This window comes from Sus scrofa, chromosome 4 (assembly GCF_054392235.1).
Source record: "Sus scrofa isolate SSC_HxYL_T2T_F1_AM1 chromosome 4, Sscrofa_HxYL_maternal_Yorkshire_Landrace_v2.0, whole genome shotgun sequence".
Taxonomy (NCBI): domain Eukaryota; kingdom Metazoa; phylum Chordata; class Mammalia; order Artiodactyla; family Suidae; genus Sus; species Sus scrofa.
Window position 1 is genome coordinate 107,931,673 of NC_139386.1, and position 20,478 is coordinate 107,952,150.

The 20,478-nt window shown below is 39.3% G+C and overlaps 1 protein-coding gene across 1 annotated transcript in view; it reads left to right on the plus strand.

Moving 5' to 3' along the window:
- The window catches only part of SPAG17 (sperm associated antigen 17), a 233,596-nt gene that overhangs the window by 161,181 nt on the left and 51,937 nt on the right, over positions 1-20,478 (plus strand). The window contains exons 27-29 of the mRNA XM_085023443.1: positions 2,091-2,269; positions 3,349-3,508; positions 15,440-15,657. Coding sequence (XP_084879569.1) covers positions 2,091-2,269; positions 3,349-3,508; positions 15,440-15,657 — 557 coding nt within the window. The remainder of the gene's footprint in view (positions 1-2,090; positions 2,270-3,348; positions 3,509-15,439; positions 15,658-20,478) is intronic.

Consider the following 20,478-nt stretch of genomic DNA (forward strand, 5'->3'; position numbering starts at 1 on the left):
TGGTTGGCGAACCTGACTAGCACCCACGAGGACGTAGGTTCGATCCCTGGCCTCGCTCAGTGGGTTAAGGATCCAGTGTTGCCATGAGCTGTGGTGTAGGTTGCAGATGCGGCTCGGATCCCGTGTTGCTGTTGCTGTGGCGTAGGCCATCGGCTGCAGCCCCCAATTCGACCCCTAGCCTGGGAACCTCCATATGCCGCTGGTGCAGCCCTAAAAGACAAAAAAAAAAAAAAAAAAAAACATGGACCCTAGGTTTTCCACAATGGGCACTAACTGTGTATGCCATGGCTGATGGCCACTGAGGGTCTTCTAAAGTCAAAGATGCTATGAATGTACTGAGAGGGATATTGTTTTCAAGTTCAAGGACATATTTGCTTACTTTCTTGATTCTGTTATGAAACTACAGCTTAATATCTGTTTCACTTGTCTTTTCTGTTACTTTCATTATCATACATTTGCATCTTTATGTCAGGCTAGACAATTTGATCATAATAACCCTGCCTGGAACATAATCTTTTTAAAACAGTCCCTATATTATGACTACCCTAGTACAAGTTTGAACATCATTACGACATAAATACCAAAGTAGCGCTGTCTTCATAGGGTCAGCCTTGAACAAGGGAGAGATGGTCACATGGCATAAGAAGAAAGAGCCTAGACTTGAGTTCTTTCCAGGGTGACCCTTCCCACCTGAGTTTATTCATTTATAAAATAGTGTCATATACGAAACAGGGTTGTTATAAGCATTAAATGCGAAAATACTTTCTAATTTGTAACATCTAATTCCGATGTTAAGTTTTCGTTTTGGTTTTGGGTTTGTTTTTTTTTTTCTTCTTTATTTGGTCATGGTAGCAGTGGTTGTTTTCACAGCGTAGAGACCTGGTACAATCTCAGCTCTGCTTTTGCTAGCTGTGTGACCTTGGGGAAGTCAGCCTCCACTGATTTAGCGAACAACTCTGGAAAATGAAAATGTCCACCTTAAAGGGTTATTGAGGTGGGCTGGATAAAATATTCAGACAAAGCATTTAACATATAGAAATATCTCAACAAATGTTAATTACCATATCAATATTACTCCTCTGATTTGAAGGGTACCGTGAACGGTGCTTATTCTAAAATATTTTCCAACCGGCCTGGTACAGTCTCTTTGAAATGGCATCATTTCATGTTAATAAGCAAGTGTATAATCTGAGAGGAGGAAATTATTCAGTTAGCAGAAACTGAGTAGCTGCTGTGCCAGAAATTCTCAATGATAGTGCTTTCTTATGAAGGGCTGTATTAGGTGGTTTTCTCCTTGATTGCCAGCTAAGAATAGAACCCTGAGAGGAGTTCCCATTGTAGCTTAGCAGAAACTAATCTGACTAGCATCCATCAGGATGCAGGTTTGATCCCTGGCCTTGGTCAGTGGGTTAAGGATCTGGTGTTGCCATGAGCTGTGGTGTAGGTTGCAGATGCAGCTCGGATCTGGCGCTGCTGTGACTATGGTGTAGGCTGGAAGCTGCAGCTCTGATTTAACCCCTAGGCTGGGAACCTCCATGTGCCATGCGTGTGGCCCTGAAAAAAGACCAAAAAAAAAAAAAAGTAATAGAACCCTGAGAAAAATCTAGACTTGGTTAGAGATGAGAGGATTATGTTAACTTTGAAAGATGATAAATGATTTCTGAAGGGCAAATCTGAGCAAGTGACTTCTCCAGGGGCTCCAGAGAACTAGGGGACACCAAGGGAGCATTGTGCATTCAGGGATGAGCACTCCCTCAAAGGTGAGAGGAAAATACCAACGGGGAGAAAAGGGAGCATGTAAGAGGGCATAACTGCCTGCTTCCTAATTTTGCCCTGAGATGTCCTGAACATCGCTAGGGATAAAGGCTTTTACCTGGAGAAAGTACCTGCTAAGTTCTTGTAGCTGACCTTATTTACTACATGTGACTGTAAGAAAGGCAGCAAAGAACAACTCCTCGGGGTCATCCGTCAAGACATGAAATAGACAAAACATGCAGTCAAAAGAATGAAGAAAAAAGTAAGCAAGAAGATAAAGTTCCAGCCACACGGCATTGCCCAGTTCAGAGTTAAGCCTTTTTTTTTTTTTTAAGATCATTATGTTATAGATGAGGAACCTATTTGGGACATCATGGTCCGACAGAGCTACCCCCAGAAGGTGAAGCACTATGAGTTCTACAAAACGGTGATGCCACCGCTGGAGCAGGAGGCCTCGAGAGTTATCACCAGTCAAGGCACTGTCGTCAAATACATGTTGGATGGATCTACACAGGTAAAAGGAGTTTGGAGGTAGCAGGTACCAACTATTACATATGGGATGGATAAACGACAATGTTCTACTGTGCAGCACAAGCTACTATGGTCAATAACCTGAGATAAACAGTATGGAAAAGAATGTGAAAATAATGTATATATACATGTAACTGAATTACTTTGCTTACAGCAGAAATTAACACATCATTGTAAATGGACTATATACTTCAGTAAAAAAAAATTTTCAAAGAATATGTTAAGATAAATTACTCTTCAGGAGTTCCCATCGTGGCTCAGTGGTTAACGAATCTGACTAGGAACCATGAGGTTGTGGGTTCAATCCCTGGCCTTGCTCAGTGGGTTAAGGATCTGGTGTTGCCGTGAGCTGTGGTGTAGGTTGCAGATGCGGCTTGTATCCTGTGTTGCTGTGGCTGTGGTGTAGGCCAGCGGCTATAGCTCCGATTTGACCCCTAGCCTGGGAACCTCCATATGCTGAAGGAGTGGCCCTAGAAATGGCAAAAAGACAAAAAAAAAAATTGCTCTTTTCGACTACAAAGTAAAATTCAAACAAGCTAGGAGTGAGGAAGAGTATTATGATAGGGAAGAGAAACAACTCATTTGAGAATAGGATAATGCTTTCAAATGGCAAAACATAATGTAGTTAGAAGAAAAAAGACTGTAAAGTATGCAACATACTAGATAACTATTGATAGAAACTAAACATTCAAAGATGTCATAAAGTTTTAAATGTAGTCACTAGAAAAACTGAAATAGAGTGACTAATTTCCCAGTTACAAGGAGGAAGAGTGGAGGATGGGAAACATAAAACAAGCCGATCTAATAAAAGACAGGAAATAAAAAGAAAAGAAGCAAAATAAAAAGTGAATGGAAACAAAGTAATACTACTGTGCTGATTATTAATCTGTTGTCTCTGAGCTCCCAGTCTACTCTCCTATAACATGCCTTCTGCTGCCGAGTCTAGAAGTCCGCAAATAGCACTTCTTTGAATTATATTTAACCTATTTCAGTTCGACACACAGTGTTGTTACCCATTATTTCCTCCCTTCCAAGAGTGCTAAGCTTTTCCTTTTTCTTCAGATTCTCTTTGCAGATGGTACTGTGAGCAGTAGCCCCGATTCAGGTCCTATTGGTCCTCCTGCCGACATGCCAGCAACCCCTCACAGTGGGGACCTGATGGACACAGTTTCTCAGCAAAAATCAGAAACAGCACCTTCGGAGATTGTCGTCACAAAGAAAGGTAATAACAAAGCCTCTCAACTTTCAATAGATTTGATAAATCCAAGGGCTCAATACATGTTCAGTATTATTATTGTGCTTATCTTTTCATTGAACATATTCATTCACATTCGCATATGTACAGATATCAATGGGAATCCCAGCATTAGGAGCTGTTCCATGAATTGTTTTTATCTCAGTAGTACATAATGAACATTTTCCTATGTCATCCTGTACTCTGACCCAACATTAGCTTGAACGCCTGGGCTCATGTTGTAGAGTTAGATGAGCAGTCAGAGATATCAAGGTTCTGTGTAGGCTGCTCTGTCCTTATTTCCTCAGAATTAAGGCAAGGCAGCCACATCAGCTCCAAGTGTGAGGTCCTTTCATCGTAACTTCCAAAGCAGAAGAGAAGGAGGGTGGACACAAGAGCTTTCCCTTATCTCTGTTTATCAGGGAGGAGAATATCTCCAGATTCCACCAGCACTGCCCCTCCCCCACCAACCCCACCCCAGCGGCTCTCCTTGAATATTCATTGACTAGACCCCACAAGGACTTAGGTGAGGAAAATACCCTCTGACATTTGTGGCTTTTCTCTCAGGAGATAAGTACTCTTAGTAGGGACAAAAGAAGGTGGATAAGAGTTGGGTAAGCAATCAGCAGTATCTACCCTAATCTGAATTACAAACCTTCTTCCCTCCAAGACAGTTCCAGTTTACACCCCTATCTCCAGCACAGTATGAAAATGTCTACTTCCTATAACCTTGCCAAGGCTACTGTCATTCTTTTCATCCTACTCAGTTTGTTAGACAGTTGGATGCATCTTATTATTATATTCATTTGCACTTCTTTGCTTATGGCTGAGATTAAACATCTAAAGCTGTCTGATGCTTTGTGTGTGTGTGAAGTTTCTTTTCACCTCTTTCCTTGGTTTACTGTTGAAATGGTCATCAGTTTCATTTTAAGAGCTCTTTATGTATAGGAGATGTGTGTTTGTGTACTAGACACAATTCTGGTACTTTAATATATTAAATCTTCCCAACAACTCTGGGGGTATAAATCTTAATAATTCCAGTTTCCAGAAATTGAGACACAGAGAGAACAAGTAACTTCCTTGAGGTCTCTCAGCTAGTAAGTGGTAGAGCTGGGACTTGAGTCTGAGCAACTAAACCCCAAAATATACTGTCTCTCATGCATTACAAATTTTTCTATTTTTCATATGCCTTTAATAATTTTAGCCTAATGATTTAAGATATTGAGAATATTTTCATATGCTTATTTAACAACTTTATATCTTATTTGGTGAGGTGTCTTGATATATTTTGCCACCTGCCTTTTTTCTTTTCTGTTCTTTCTTTCTTTTTTTAGCAGTCAAACCCACAGCACAGGGAAGTTCCCAGGCTAGGCGTTGAATCAGAGCTGCTGCTGCCAGCCAACACCACAGCCACAGCAATGCCAGATCCAAGCCACATCTGTGACCTATACTGCAGCTTGTGGTAATGGCAGATCTTTATCCCACTGAGTAAGGCCAGGGATCAAACCTGCATCCTCACAGACACTGTGTTGGTTTCTTAACCCAGTGAGGCACAATGGGAACTCCAGTGCTCCCCCCATTTTTATGACCCCACCCATGGTATATGGAAGTTCCCAGGCTAGTGACTGAATTTGAGCCACAGCTGCAACCTGAACCACTGCAGTCAGATACTTTTTTTTTTTCATTTTTAAACTTGTATTGAAATATAGTTGATTTACACAGTTGTGATAATTTCTGAAGTACAACAGAGTCATTAAGTTATACATATACACACACCCATTCTTTTTCAGATTCTTTTCCAATACATATTATCGCAGAATATGGGGTAGAGTTCCTTGTGCTATACAACAGTTCCCAGTTGGCCAGTGAGTTATATCTTAATGAAACTGGGCCTTTTTCATTTTATAATTTATTTTTTTTTTCATTTGTTAAACTTTTATTGAAGTATAGTTGATTTAGAATGTGTTGTGATAAATTCTGCTGTACAACAGATCTATATTTCTGTTTTTGTGCTGTTTTGATTACTGTAGCTTCATAGTATAATCTGAAGTCAGGGAGCCTGATTCCTGCAGCTCATTTTTCTTTCTCAGGATTGCTTTGGCTGTTTAGGGTCTTTTGTGTTTCCATAGAATTTTAAATCTTTTTGTTCTAGATCTGTGAAAAATGCCACTGGTAATTTGATAGGCATTGTGTTGAATCTGTAGATTGCCTTGGGTTGTATAGTCATTTTGACAACATTGATTCTTCCAGTCCAAGAGCATGGTATATCTTTCCATCTGTTTGTGTCATCTTTGATTTCTTTCATCAGTGTCTCATAGTTTTCAGAGTACAGGTCTTTTGTTTCTTTAAGTAGGTTTATTCCTAGGTTTCTTTCTTTATGATGCACTGGTAAATGGGATTGTTTCCCTAATTTCTCTTTCTGATCTTTCATTGTTAGTATTTAGAAATGCAATAGTTTATGTGTATTAATTTTGTATCTTGCAACTTTACCAAATTCACTGATGAGCTCTAACAGTTTTCTGGTAGCATCTTTAGGATTTTCTATGTAGAGTATCATGTCATCTGCAAGCAATAATAGTTTTAGTTCTTCCTTTCCCATTTGGATTCTTTTTATTTTTTTTCATCTTGCTTACTTCATGATTGTCATGGCTAGGACTTCCAAAACTATGTTGAATAAAAGTGGCAAGAATAGACATCTTTGTCTTGTTCCTGATCTTAGCAGGAATTCTTTCACCTTTTTACCATTGAGAATGATGTGGGTTTGTCATATATGATCTATTATTATGTTGAGGTGGGTTCCCTCCATGCCCAGTTTCTGGAGGGTTTTTATGATAAACGAGTGTTGGATTTTGTCAAAAGCTTTTTTGGTGTCTATTGAGATGATCCAATGGTTTTTATTCTTCCATTTGTTGATGTGGTATATCACACTGACTGATTTAAGGGTATTGAAAAATCTTTGTATCCCTGGGATAAATCCCACTTGATCATAGTCCATGATTCTTTTAATGTATTGCTGGATTCACTTTACTAGAATTTTGTTGAGGATTTTTGCATCTGTGTTCATCAGTGGTATTGACTCATAATTTTCTTGTTTTGTGGTATCTTTTTCTGGTTTTGGTATCAGGGTGATGGAGTCGTCATAGAATGAGCTTGGAATTATTCCTTCCTCTGCAATTTTTGGAATAGTTTCAGAAGGATAGGTTAATTCATTTCTAAATATTTGATAAAAGACACCTGTGAAGACCTCAGGTCATGAACCTTTTTGTGTTGAAAGTTGGGTTTTTTTTGTGTGTGTGTGTGCTTTGGAGATCTTTAATTTTTTTAATTTTTAAAATTTTTTGGTCTTTTTAGGGCCACATCTGCAGCATATGGAGGTTCCCAGGTTAGGTGTCAAATTGGAGCTGTAGCCACTGGCCTACACAACACCCACAGCAACACCAGATCTGAGCCACGTCTGCAACCTACACCACAGTTCATGGCAACACTGGATCCTTAACCCACTGAGCAAGGCCAGGGATTGAACATGCGTCTTCATGGATGCTAGTCAGATTTGTTTCCACTGAGCCATGATGAGAATTCCATGTTGGAAGTTTTTAAATCACAGTCTCAATTTTAGTACTTGTGATTGGCCCGTTCATCTCTTCTATTTCTTCCTAGTTTAGTCTTAGAAGAGTGTATCTTTCTAAGAATTTGTCCATTTCTTCTAGGTTGTCCATTTTATTGGCATATAGTTATTTGTAGTAGTCTCTTATGATCCTTTGTATTTCTGTGAAGTCTGTTGCAACTTCCCTTTGTATTCCTAATTTTATGGATCTGAGCCTTTCCCGTTTTTTCTTGCTGAGTCTGGCTAAGGGTTTGTCAATTTTGTTGATTTTTTTTCAAAGAACTAGCATTTAGTTTCATCTACTCTATTTTTTTGTTGTTGTTGTTTTTATTTCATTTATTTATGCTCTGATCTTTATGATTTCTTTCCTTTTACTAATTTTGGAATTTGTTTGTTCTTCTTTTTCTAGTTGCTTTAGGTGTAAGGTAGGCTGATATTGCTGTAAATCACTCTTAGAACTGCTTCTGCTGCATCCCATAGGTTTTGGATCATTGTGTCTGTGTTGTCATTTGTCTCAGGTATTTTTTGATTTCTTCAATGATCCATTGGCTGTATAGTGACGTATTGTTTAGTCTCGATGTGTTTGTGTTTTTTTGCATTTTTTTTCTTGTTTTTGATTTCTCGTCTTCTAGTATTTTTGTCAGAAAAGATGCTTGGTATGATTTCATTTTTTTTTTTTAATTTACCAAGGCTTGATTTGTGGCACTGTATGTGATCTATCCTTGAGAATGTTCTGTGTGCACTTGAGCAGAATATGTATTCTTCTGCTTTTGGATGGAATGTTCTATAAATATCTATTAAGTGCATCTGGTTTAATGCATCATTTAAGACCCATGTTTCCTTGATTCTTCTGTCTGGATAATCTGTCCATTGCTATAAGTAGGGTGTTAAAGTCCTCCACTATTATTATGTTCTTGTCATCTTCTCCTTTTATGGCTATTAATTGTTCCCTTATATATTGAGGTACTTCTACATTGGGTGCATGTATATTTTGTTGAATTGTAAGTGTAACTTATGTATTTTGGATACAAGTTCATTATCAGATATACAATATGTGAATATTTTCTCCCATTCTGTGGTTTGTCTTTCCACTCTCTTGATGTCGTTTTTTTTTTTTTTTTTGTCTTTTTTCCATTTCTTGGGCCACTCCTGCAGCATATGGAGGTATAATTGGAGCTGTAGTCACCAGCCTATGCCAGAGCCACAGCAATGTGGGATCTGAGTCGCGTCTGCAACCTACACCACAGCTCATGGCAACGCCAGATCCTTAACCCACTGAGCAAGGCCAGGGATCAAACCCACAACTTCATGGTTCCTAGTTGGTTTCGTTAACCACTAAGCCACGACGGGAACTCCAGTCTCTTGACGTCCTTTGATGAAATCCAATTTATATACTTTTTTCTTTGATTGCTTGTGCTTTTGGTAACATATCTAAGAAACCACTGCATAATCCAAATATTTATTCCTCTGTTTTCTTCTAGGAGTTTTCCATTTTAGTTTTCACATTTTTTTTAATCCATTTTGGTTTAATTTTGTATATGGTGTGATACAGGGGTCTAAATTCATTCTTTTACATTTGTTAAAATGACAGTTATTTCTCCTATTGAATTGGTTGACACCCCAGCCAAAAATCAATTGACCATAAATGTAAGGATTTATTTTTGAAATCTTAATTTTATTCCATTGATCTTTATGTCTGATCTTATACCAGTATCTCACTGTCCTGGTTACAGTAGCATCATGGTAAGTTTGAAACTGGAAAGTGCAAGTCATCCAACTTTCTTTTACTTTTTATTTTATTTTATTTTTTGCTTGTCAGGGCTATACCTGTGGCATATGGAAGTTCCCAGGTTAGGGGTCGAATCAGAGCTGTAGCCACCAGCTTATGCCACAGCCGTATCAGTGCAGGAGCTGAGACAAGGCTGGGACCTACACCACAGTTCACGGCATTGCTGGATGGTTAACCAACTGAGCATGGCCAAAGATCAAACCTGAATCCTCATGAATACTAGTCGGGTTCCTTTCCATTGAGCCACAGTGGTAACTCCCTCTTTTACTTTTTCAATAGTATTTTGATTATTCTAGGTCCCTTGCATTCCTGTGTGAATTTTAGAATAAGCTTATCAATTTCTGCCAAAGAGACAGCTGGGATTTTTAGAGAGATTCTATTAAATAGGTTGATAAATTTTGAGAGTGTTGCCATCTTAATAATATTGTCTCCCAGTTCATGAACATAGGATATCTTTCCATTTATTTAGGTCTTCTTTCTCTTTTATCAGTGATATTTTGTAGTTTTCAATGTGCAGTAACTCGTCTTGTTAAATTTTTCCTAAGTATTTTTTTCTTGATACTATTATAAACAAAATTATTTTCTTTTATTTTTTGGATTGTTCACTTATTCCAATACATTTTTTTTTTGTATATTGAAATTGTATCCTGAAGCCTCTCTGAATTTTAAAATTCTCATTGTTTTTGATTTGTGGCAACTCTGGAAATAAGATTCCCCACCTGCAGGGTCTGTTGTTGCTGCTGTTTTTGCTGTTTGTTTAGTGACTTTTCTAAATAAAGTCTTATTTCTTTTGTCCTGTGTGGCCACTGAGGTTTTTGCACAGTTTAACTTAGTTGTCAGCTAATAAATGAACAGAGATTTCCTTAAATGCCTCAAACCAAAAAGTGTCCCATCCTTTGCCAAAGGGCTTTTTGTGCTTTGGGGTGTACACCTTCATCACTTTGGCAGTTTAGAGCCTAGCCTAAGCCTCAAGGTCAGCCAAAGGTGAGAGATTCAGTATTGCTCAGGGCTTTCTTGGGTATGAATACAGTCCTGCATGTTCATGTGGCTTTCTAGATTCCCAGGCAAATGTCAAATTTTCTCAAAGCCCTCTATGGACATAACATGCTCTAGTTTTGCCTGTTAAATTTTTTGGTCAGCCTCTTATTTGCCCCAGCTATTATTGCTGCCTCAGATTTCACATTATGAATGATTGCCCCAGATTGTTTCAACAGGGGCCCCAGGAAAAGATTATTCACAATTAATGAATTCTGACTCACTCTCTCTCAGGTCAGAGTGAGGATTTCCAGGGAGTTTTCAGACAAGCGGGACAACAATTCTCTGGAAATAGGAATAGGAATTATAAGTAGAGTTCCAAGCCTATCTGCTACCTCCAGTGGTTGCTAGGCTGTTTTTTCAGTTACTGCAGGTTCAAGGCCATTGTTTTTCAAGGCTCCTATGGGGCTGGAAATAGGGGAGAATGAAGGATGGGACTAGGCTAAACTATAACACGGCAAAGCAATTGATCTTGCTGCAATTCACCTGTTTCCTCTGAATTCCTCAAACTGTTGTAATCCTTTATTTCCAGAGTTCTGAAAAAGTTGATTTTGATCATTTTTTCCAGTGTTCTCACTGATTTTACTGAGTGGATTTTCAGAGGTGCTGATTTGCCATGCTAGAAGTGCTTCTCCCATCTCTCAAGAAATAATATTTAGTATTTTCATTATTTTCTCAGTTTTAAACATTTTATGATTTCCATTTTAACCTCTTCTGACCCACAAGTTATTTAAATTCATTTCTAAATTTCCAAGCCTGTGAAATTTTTCTAGTTTTTTAATAACTGATTTTTAAGTAATCCTTTGAAATTTTTTGAAGCATGATATAGTCAAGTTTAAAAAAATTTTTTTACTATGTGTTTGAAAAGGTCATATATCCTGCAGTTATTGAGTCTGGTGTACCCTTTATATCTATGAGACCAAACTTGTTAGTTGCGTTGTCCTATTTATATCCAAGTTTATGGAACTTCTCTGTAAAGGGCAAGACAATAAATATCTTAGACTTTGTGAGCTATATGGTCTTTGTCACAACTACTGACTCTGCCATTGCAGCATAAAAGTAGCTTTAGACAATATATAACTACATGAGCATTAAACTTCTATATATGGACACTAAAGTAGAATTTAATAGAATTTCCATACTTAACAAAATATTTTTCCTTTATTTATTTTTATTTATTTTCTTTTTAGGGCCACACCTGTGACACATGGAAGTTCCCAAGCAAGGGGCCAAATCAGAACTGCAACTACTGGCCAATACTATAGCCACAGCAACACCAGATCTGAGCCACATCTGCAACCTACACTGCAGCTCATGGAAATGCCATATTCTTAACCCACTGAGCAGGGCCAGGGATCAAACCCACTTCCTCGTGGATACCAGTCAGGTTCATTACCACTGAGCCTACTGGCCAATACTATAGCCACAGCAACACCAGATCTGAGCCACATCTGCAACCTACACTGCAGCTCATGGAAATGCCATATTCTTAACCCACTGAGCAGGGCCAGGGATCAAACCCACTTCCTCGTGGATACCAGTCAGGTTCATTACCACTGAGCCTTTTATTTATTTATTTTTCTTTTTAGTCTTTTGATTTTTAATTATCTAGAAATGTACAAAGAATTATCACTTCACAGACTGTACAAAAAGAGACAGTAGGCTATATTTTTCCCTCATGTCAAAATTTGATAATTTTATTCTATATCCCTACAGACATTTTAAGGTACAAAGTTATTCAGCAGAAGTATGTTTGAATTTCCTAAATGGGTAGAATAGCCTCTTCGTTCCTTATAATTTAATCCTTATTTCTTTAAATATGAAATAATTGCATCTTTTTTATAGTTCTCGGATGTGCCTTTGTATATATTTGAGGATATGATTTTAGATACTTACAAATTTAGAATTGTCATATCTTCATGGGGAATTTAATTTTTTATCAGTACATAATGAATTTTTCTACTAGAATTCTTTTTGCCCTAATGTTGATTTTGCTTATATTATTATGCCTACATCAGCTGTTGTTTAATACTTTCCCAGAATAACTTCTTCCATACTTTATTTTATTTTCTGTAGCTTATGTTTAAAATTATCTCTTGGGACTGCAGAGTCTTTTATGGTCTAGTCTCTGAGTTACACATTGTCACTTCTGCCTGATTTTGTTTGTTAGATACAAAACTAGTCCAGGGAAAGAATTACTCAAAAGGTGAATACTGAGAGTTGGGGATCATTGGAGGCCATCTAGAGTTGAACTAAGTCAATCAGAAAAAGTCAACAAATCAAAGAGACTTAGGTCATTTGGTGCTTATACTGAAAAGAATAGCCCCATATATTAATCTTTATGACTAGCCCCTGTTGGAGTAAAACTAGAATTCCTTGTAAAACAACAGTAATAACAATTAGAGTTTACTGAATCCTTATTTTATTTTCATAACACCTTGTAGGGTGAGGGAGACGGATACTATGATCCATGATCCTCATGGCATAGATTGGAGAACTGAGGCCCAGATTGTTCACAGAGTAATGGGACGGGGCACATATTTAGTATTTAACCTGAGTTGTTTTTTTTCTTTTTCGGCTTTTTAGGCCACATCCACAGCATATGGAAGTTCCCATGCTAGTGGCTAAATTGGAGTTACAGCTGCCAGCCGACACCACGGCCACAGCAACGCCAGATCCAAGCTGCGTCTGTCCTACACCACAGCTCACAGCAACACAGGATGCTTAACCCACTGAGTGGGGCCAGGGATCAAATCCACATCCCCATGGATCCTAGTAGGCTTTATTATTGATGAGCCACAATGGGACCTCCCCTGAGTTCTTTTTCTTTTCTACCTCTTTCTATTCTTTCCCCTAAAGAGTGATTTCAGTTACTTCTGTTTTATATAGCACAATTTAATTTGCCACTTTAAGCATTAAAGAGCTGATTTTTTTTAATGCATAAAAGAGAAGTTTAAAACACTATTCTTGTAGTGTCACTTTTCTGTCAGCAAAAAAATTTTTTAATTAAAAATAAACTTAAAAAATAAAGTTGTCTCTTGGGAACAGCGTATAGGTATATATTTTAAAATTTGAATTTGAAAAGTTAAGTGTTTTAACTTGAGGTTTTAGTCTATTTATTGCATAAGAGAAATTTTCTAAAAATGTCTTTATTCTTGAAAGATCATCTCACTGGGTATAGAATTATAGAGTAATTGGTATTTTGTCTCAGTATGTTGACAATATTCTTCAAGTTCTTCTTGCTTCCAGTATTGCTGTTGAAAAGTTTGTTGTCAGTCTAATTGTTGTTGCTTAGAAGACAATCTAACAGCCTTTAAAATGTATACATTTTTTTTTTTTTTTTGGAGTTCCTGTCGTGGCGCAGTGGTTAACAAATCCGACTAGGAACCATGAGGTTGCGGGTTCGGTCCCTGCCCTTGCTCAGTGGGTTAAGGATCCAGCATTGCCTTGAGCTGTGGTGTAGGTTGCAGACTCGGCTTGGATCTGGCATTGCTGTGGCTCTGGCGTAGGCTGGTGGCTACAGCTCCAATTAGACCCCTAGCCTGGGAACCTCCATATGCTGTGGGAGTGGCCCAAGAAATGGCAAAAAGACAAAAAAAAAAAAAATTCTTTTTTTAAATCACAATTTCAATAGGATTTAACTAGGTGTGGATTTCTTTTTATTTATCCCAGTGGGAATACATTGGGCTTCTTGAATCTGTAGATTAGTATTTTTCATTGGTTTTGGAAATTTCTTGATAATTATCTCTTCAAATACTGTTTCTGATCCATCTTTTTCTCTTCTATAATTTCAGTCAAACTTATATTAAAGAACTTTAACTCTCTGTCATTACTTGTATCCCACTGGCTCTCTGAACTTCATTCTAAATAATTTCTATAGGTCTATCTTTCAGTTTTCTTTTAATGCTCTGGGAATAATAAATGGGTTGAAATTAAATCTTAGGGCAATGGAAAGGCTTAGTTAAATGTATCTCTATTTTTTGGTAATCCCCTAAATATGGATTCTTAGGCCAAGATCTGTACCCTGATCCAATTTCATGGTCTGAATCTAGAGAATCTTCGTGGAGGCAACAGTCTTTTACTTTTTTTTTTTTTTTTTTTTTTTTTGCAATTTGTTTCTGGTTTGAGTTCACGTCATCATTGAAACTTGATAACACTGGTAAATCTTGCCTACAGATTAATCATTATTATCCATACAGATGGGCTAAATCTACCTTGATAGAGGAATTGAGATAATCTTTACAGAGTTCCATGTGGGTTTCTTCAGTTCTACCTTGCTGGTCCAGTTAGATGATGGTGGGAAGGGTTTTAGAGGGAGGTACATATCAGATGATTATCAATATAGTAATTAAGCTGCACCAATTCTCTCCCAAGGATATGCCTGGTTGGTAATGTTCTCCATATCCAGGGCTGAAGAAATATGGTTCTTATGACTGAAAAAAATGACAAAATTAGGGGAATGATGAGTTAGAAACCTAGTAAAATACTAAGTCAAAAGAAAGCATCTGAAAGTTTAATAGATACATAGGAGAAAATACAAGTTTTAAAAAAACCAGGTAATATCACATCTGTACTTCGATAAAACTTTTTAAAAATGAAAAAATATAAATAATGATCTTTGATGAGGTATACATTTATTTTTTAAAAATGAAAACAAACAAACAAACAAACCCAGGGTACAGGATGTTATATCTGGAATCCAAAGAAATATAAGGAAGATTCAAAAATACATAGAAATTGACCAGAATAGGTATTGTGCTGTAGAGAGTAAGCTGTGTATGCATGTCTATGTTCAGGGCGAGGCGGTGGGAATCTAGCCAGGGTTAAAGTATCAAGACTAAGGAGTTCCTGTAATGGCTCAGTGGAAATGAATCCAACTAGTAAACATGAGGTTGCAGGTTTGATCCCTGGCCTTGCTCAGTGGGTTAAGGATCCAGCCCTGCTGTGAGCTGTGGTGTAGGTCACAGACATGGCTCGGATCTGACATTGCTGTGGCTCCGGCATAGGCCAGCAGCTACAGCTCCGATTTGACCCCTAGCCTGGGAACTTTTATATGCTTTTTGCTAAAAAGCAAAACCAAAAACAAACAAACAGATTAATACATTTATAACCTGACATTTTTCCTTCTTAAGAAATAATATACTTGGAGTTCCCATTGTGGTGCAGCGGAAACAAATCCGACTAGGAACCATGAGGTTGCAGGTTTGATCCCTGGCCTCCCTCATGGGTTAAGGATCCAGTGTTGCCGTGAGCTGTGGTGTAGGTCACAGATGCAGCTGGGATCCCCTGTGAACCTCCATATGCCTCGGGTGTGGCCCTAAAAAGACAAAAAGAAGAAAAAAAAAAGAAAGAAATAATATACTTGAATATCACTTAGAATTTCTATGCCACAGTGTCTGAGGTAGCCTGCACTATATTAAAACAATGAATAATTGTATATAATTGACATATAGTTATATTGTTGTGTTTGATTTTATTTGAACTTCCACAGGTAAAAGTCACAAAAATCAGTCATCAATGGCACAAAAGAATGAAAGCCATGAACCTCCCCCAGAAGTAGTTCAAACAGTAACTCCTGTGGAGGTTCACTTAGGCACCTGGTTTACAACTACACCTCAAGGAAATCGGATCGGCACCAAAGGATTAGAAAGAATAGCTGACTTGGCCCCATTTTTATCCTTTAAGGCCACAGATCCTGTCAACGGAACGGTATGGCCATCTAATATATTTTGCAAATTATTCTAAATCATATGAGTCACACAGAATAGTGCTTGTCAAATGATAAATTTTCAATAACTATTTGTTAAGTAGTGGATGCATGGATGGATGGATGGATCCATCTTTCCAAATCTAGAAACATTGTGTGGTTCATTTGACCAGTATAGTGTATCGTGAAATACTAATTTTTGAAGTGAGAGGCAGAGCATGCCTTTTCTTTACCACTTTTATGGCCTATGATTAGTGATAGTCTATATTTCCTGATGTTGACGGTGTTTGTTTATATGTCCTATATTCTGGAAGTGAGGGTCTCTGCCTTATTGCCGCTACTTGCCTGTACCTGAAATGACGTACGGAAATTTGTTCATGGTCCTTGACTTCAAAGAACTTATAATATATTTCATGAGATGTTCACATTAAATCACACAAGACTTCAACACCACCACAAAGCAACTATAAAAAAAAAAAAAGTTTTATTTATAGCCTAAGAAAAAAGTGACAAATAAGTGGTATAGAAAATAATAGTTTTGGAGTTCCTGTCGTGGTTCAGTGGTTAACGCGAATCCAATTAGGAACCATAAGGTTGCAGTTTCGATCCCTGGCTTTGCTCAGTGGGTTAAGGATCCGGCGTTGCCGTGAGCCGTGGTGTAAGGTGCAGACTCGGCTTGGATCCCACATTGCTGTGGCTCTGGCGTAGGCCAGTGGCTACAGCTCCGATTCGACCCCTAGCCTAGGAACCTCCATATGCCGCGGGAGGGGCCCAAGAAATGGCAAAAAGACAAAAAAAAAAAAAGAGTTTTGTTTATCTGTGAAGCAGACTTGAAATCGAAACTCCTGGGGTGAACAAGGGCATCTGCTATGTGACAAGTCTGTTACATACATCCTGTCATGCAGGCTCCACACAGTGTATAGTTTACTGATAAGGAAGCTGGGCTTCTGTAAGTTGTGTGGCCAGGATATTAAGTAATGTGGTCTGGTTTAGAACCCAGTTGTTGGTGACTGAAAACTGGGCTCTTTCCATTCCTTAGCCATTCTGCTGACGTCATATGTGGCGCTTTGCAGCACCCTCTCAATCTAAACAAGACAGAGGATTTCCAGCATGCCTTATCTCTCGTTTGTGGACTTCCAGCCCTTGTTTACAACCATAGGCTGCTAGTTGAAAGCAAAATGTCTGCTTGCTATTGAGATGCATTCCATCCTCCAACCAAATGTGTTTTCTTCTTCAGTCTACTTTTGAAATAATTGCATGCTCTCTTGCCTTCTTTTCTATTTTGTGAGCTCAAAATACACATCATCTCGGGAAGGTTTTTTGGATCACTTCAAATACCTCACTTTACCTCAGCCCCCATACAGATTCTGTGGCTTAAAATGCAAATCTGATTTCGCATATTCCAAATTCAAATACTTCTGGGTTAACCACACATGGTTTCCTCTGTGGATGCCTCGCACCATTATGGAAGCACAAACCAACATCTGAGAGCCTGGATGTAAGCACAGACACCCAATAGTCTAATCACAGCAACAGCAATGGTAATATTATTGCACACCCACTGTGGGTCTTTTCTCAGTGCTCTCCACACACTAATTCATTTACTTCTCACAATAACCTATGTCGATTCTGTTTTACGTATGAGGCAGCTCAGCTACAGACAAGCTAAATAATTTTCCAGGGTCACAGAGCAGGTGGCAGATGCAGAATGTGCACCTGAAGTTTCTAGATCTGAAGTGCTTAACCCTAGGGCAATTACTAGGAGCTGGTGAGCATGTGAAACACAGTTGAAAATGGATGTGTGCTTTCAAGACTTCTGACTTAAAGTATCACATTTTGGAGGAGTGGCCCTGACCTCGTATTGAGGCAGACATGGGTTTGAACCCCAGCCACATTTCTTACTAGATGTATGACTTTGGCTATTTCTAACCTAGGGTTCCTTATTCCTAAAGTGGAGATAATAGTCATTACCTAAAATAGTTGGGAGGAGTAATACCAGATTTAGCACAATCAGGTTTTCAGTAAGTATTCTTGCTATTTCGTTCTTACCCCCACTAAGAATAAGGATTATCCCAGCCTGTGTTGATCAGAAAATGTCAGTGTTATGTGGTGTTATAAAATGCTTCAATAATTCTAAAGAATAATATGTAAATATCTATACTAGATAAAGAGCTAGTGTTTGTCATTGCTCACTTGATTGATGAAGTAGGTGTTAATTACCTTGCCAGCATTGCCTCATTGAAGCCACATGGCATCTCTGAAGAGTACACCAGCGTTGGTTTCATTTTGCAGATGAGGAAACTAGAAGGGTTAAGCACTTTGCCCGAATCACCCAGCTGTCAGTGGAGCCAGAATTTGAACTCAGGCAGTTTAACTCCAGATCTATGCTCTCCATCACTGTATCCTACAGAAGTATTTCTTGTTATACACACTCAATAGATCTGTAGGTAGGGAGATATTGATACAGAGAGATATGCCTATCTATATCTATCATTGGCTGAAAGTACCAAAGATGAGAACCTAAAATAACTGTCAGCCTGTTCTCCTCTCTTAAATATAGTGATTTCAGCCTACTGTAAAAAGACAAAAAGGTAATTATCACCTGCTCCCAAAAGCCCTAGACACTTCAGCCAAAAAATATCTAGCAAACTCACTCTCACATCCATCTGGACTCTTTAGTAAGAATTGTGTCCCTTATGATTAGGACAATACAAGTTAGAATATGTGATGAGAACATGCATTATATAATTTGTAACACACTCTTGCCAATGGGGGTCTCCAGAAGCAAACCCTAAGATAAAGTTTGGGGTACAAGATGAGGGACACCATTTGTGAGAGAAGAAGAGGGGAAGAGGAATTGGCAAAGAGCAGAGCTGAGCTGTGGTGCCTCAGTCACCTGCCAGGAACTCAGGAGCCAGAATCCTCTGTCCCAGTGTCCACGTCTGGGAGTAGGAACCAGCCTCACTCAGTCATTGGACACACCTCCCCTGAAACAAAGTGATTCCGGCAAAGCATCTTCCTGCAGCTGAGACAGATGCTGCAAGAGATGACATCTGGAGGCTGTTTGCCAAGTGCCCTCCCCATAGCTAGGGAGCAAGTCCTGTCTTGAAGGGAGACCTGGGTCATGCATCTCCTGGGGGTTTAGAGCTTGGCTGGTGAACCACTTAGCTGTAGCATATAAAGGTCTGCTTGTTCTTTTAGATCGAAGCACTTCCCAGGACTAACTGAACTTCTTCTGTGCTTCCTACTCAAGTCCAAATACTTAAAACCCTTTACGAGTGCCCTGCCACCCCTTGGAATAAAGGCTAACATCCTTCATATGGCTTAAAGGTCTCCCCAATTTGGTCTCTCACCTGCTAGCTTTTCTCCTGCTTCTCTATCCACTGCTCGCTGGAGTCCTTTGCATCTCACAGGCCTTTCACCCACATTTCTCCCTTGTACTGACACACAAAATCCAAGCTCTGGCATTGCTTCCAGGGGGAGGCCAGACCACATCAGAACCCTCACTAAGACATGGTGGTCCCCTAACTGGCTCCTTTAGCAACTTCTGTAATGTGGGTCCTTCCTCTGGTCTGTAACTCCTAGAGGTTAGGGATTTAAACTTGAGTCGTGCTCATCATCGTATCCCCAGCACCTCCCACAGTTCATGCCAAGGAGTCAGCACTCCGTAGGTCTGCATTCACCTGGACTGCCTTGGGGTAGATCTGGAGCCTCTGGGCTGATGGAGGGACTACCTTTGGCTTCCTGTCTTGAGTGATACAGGTGTTTTCCTTCTTAGACCTTCTCTCCATTTTTCCCACACTCTCCTCTGGAACAGAAGGATCATAGTTTAAAACTGATAAACAAACAGAACACAGTAGGCTTTAACCTGCAGCGACATTTACTCAGCTTTGGGGAAGGATGTAAAACAGGATAAAGCATGATCAGTGCAGCAGCCGCACTCACCTGGGAGGCCCAGTGATGACCCACAGGCACAGCTGCTTTTACTCCTCAAGTGCACAGTGCAAGGCACGTGTATCAGCAACAGAAAGCAGCATGTGAGTGTGGAGATCAGCATGACACAGAGAAGCCTCTGTTCCCACCATGTTTATGCTCTCTTCTGATGACTAAGATGCTAAGCCCTGCAGGCCTACTCTCCTGGCACACATATGGCAGCCTCAGCATGCCTTGCTTGCCTTAAACCTGTAGTTTCTAAGGAGACAGGGCCCGGTGTCATTTCCCTGTACAGACCTGGGTCGGGTCAGTCCTTACTCACAAATATGTGACAGTGGAAGAAGCATCTCTCTCTCTCTCTCTCTCTTTTTTTTTTTTTTTTTTTTTTTTGCCTTTTAGGGCCACAGCTATGGCATATGGAAGTTTCCAAGCTGGGGGTCAAATCAGACCTGCAGCTGCCGGCCTATGCCACAGCCACAGCAACGCAGGATCCAAGCTGCATCTGTGACCTACACCACAGCTCATGGCAACACTGGATCCTTAACCCACTGAGTGAGGCTGGGGATCGAACCCTCATCCTCGTGAATACTAGTCAGGTTCATTATCGCTGAGCCACAACGGGAACTCTGTGAAGAGTCAATTTTGAAGTTAGACAGCCTTAGTCCAATATCAGCCCTGACACTGGCCAAGCGACTTTGAGACCTTGCACAAGGGTCTTAGCTTCTAAGCCTGTATTTCCTCATCTATAAAATGAAGATACTATTGCCTGCCTACCAGGATTGTTTTCAAGGTTAAACCAAGTGGATGGAAAAAAAAGTTCCACTTATAAATAAATTACCAGGCTTTTGATGATGATCATAAAATAAGCACGCTTGAGATTAAGCCCTTGA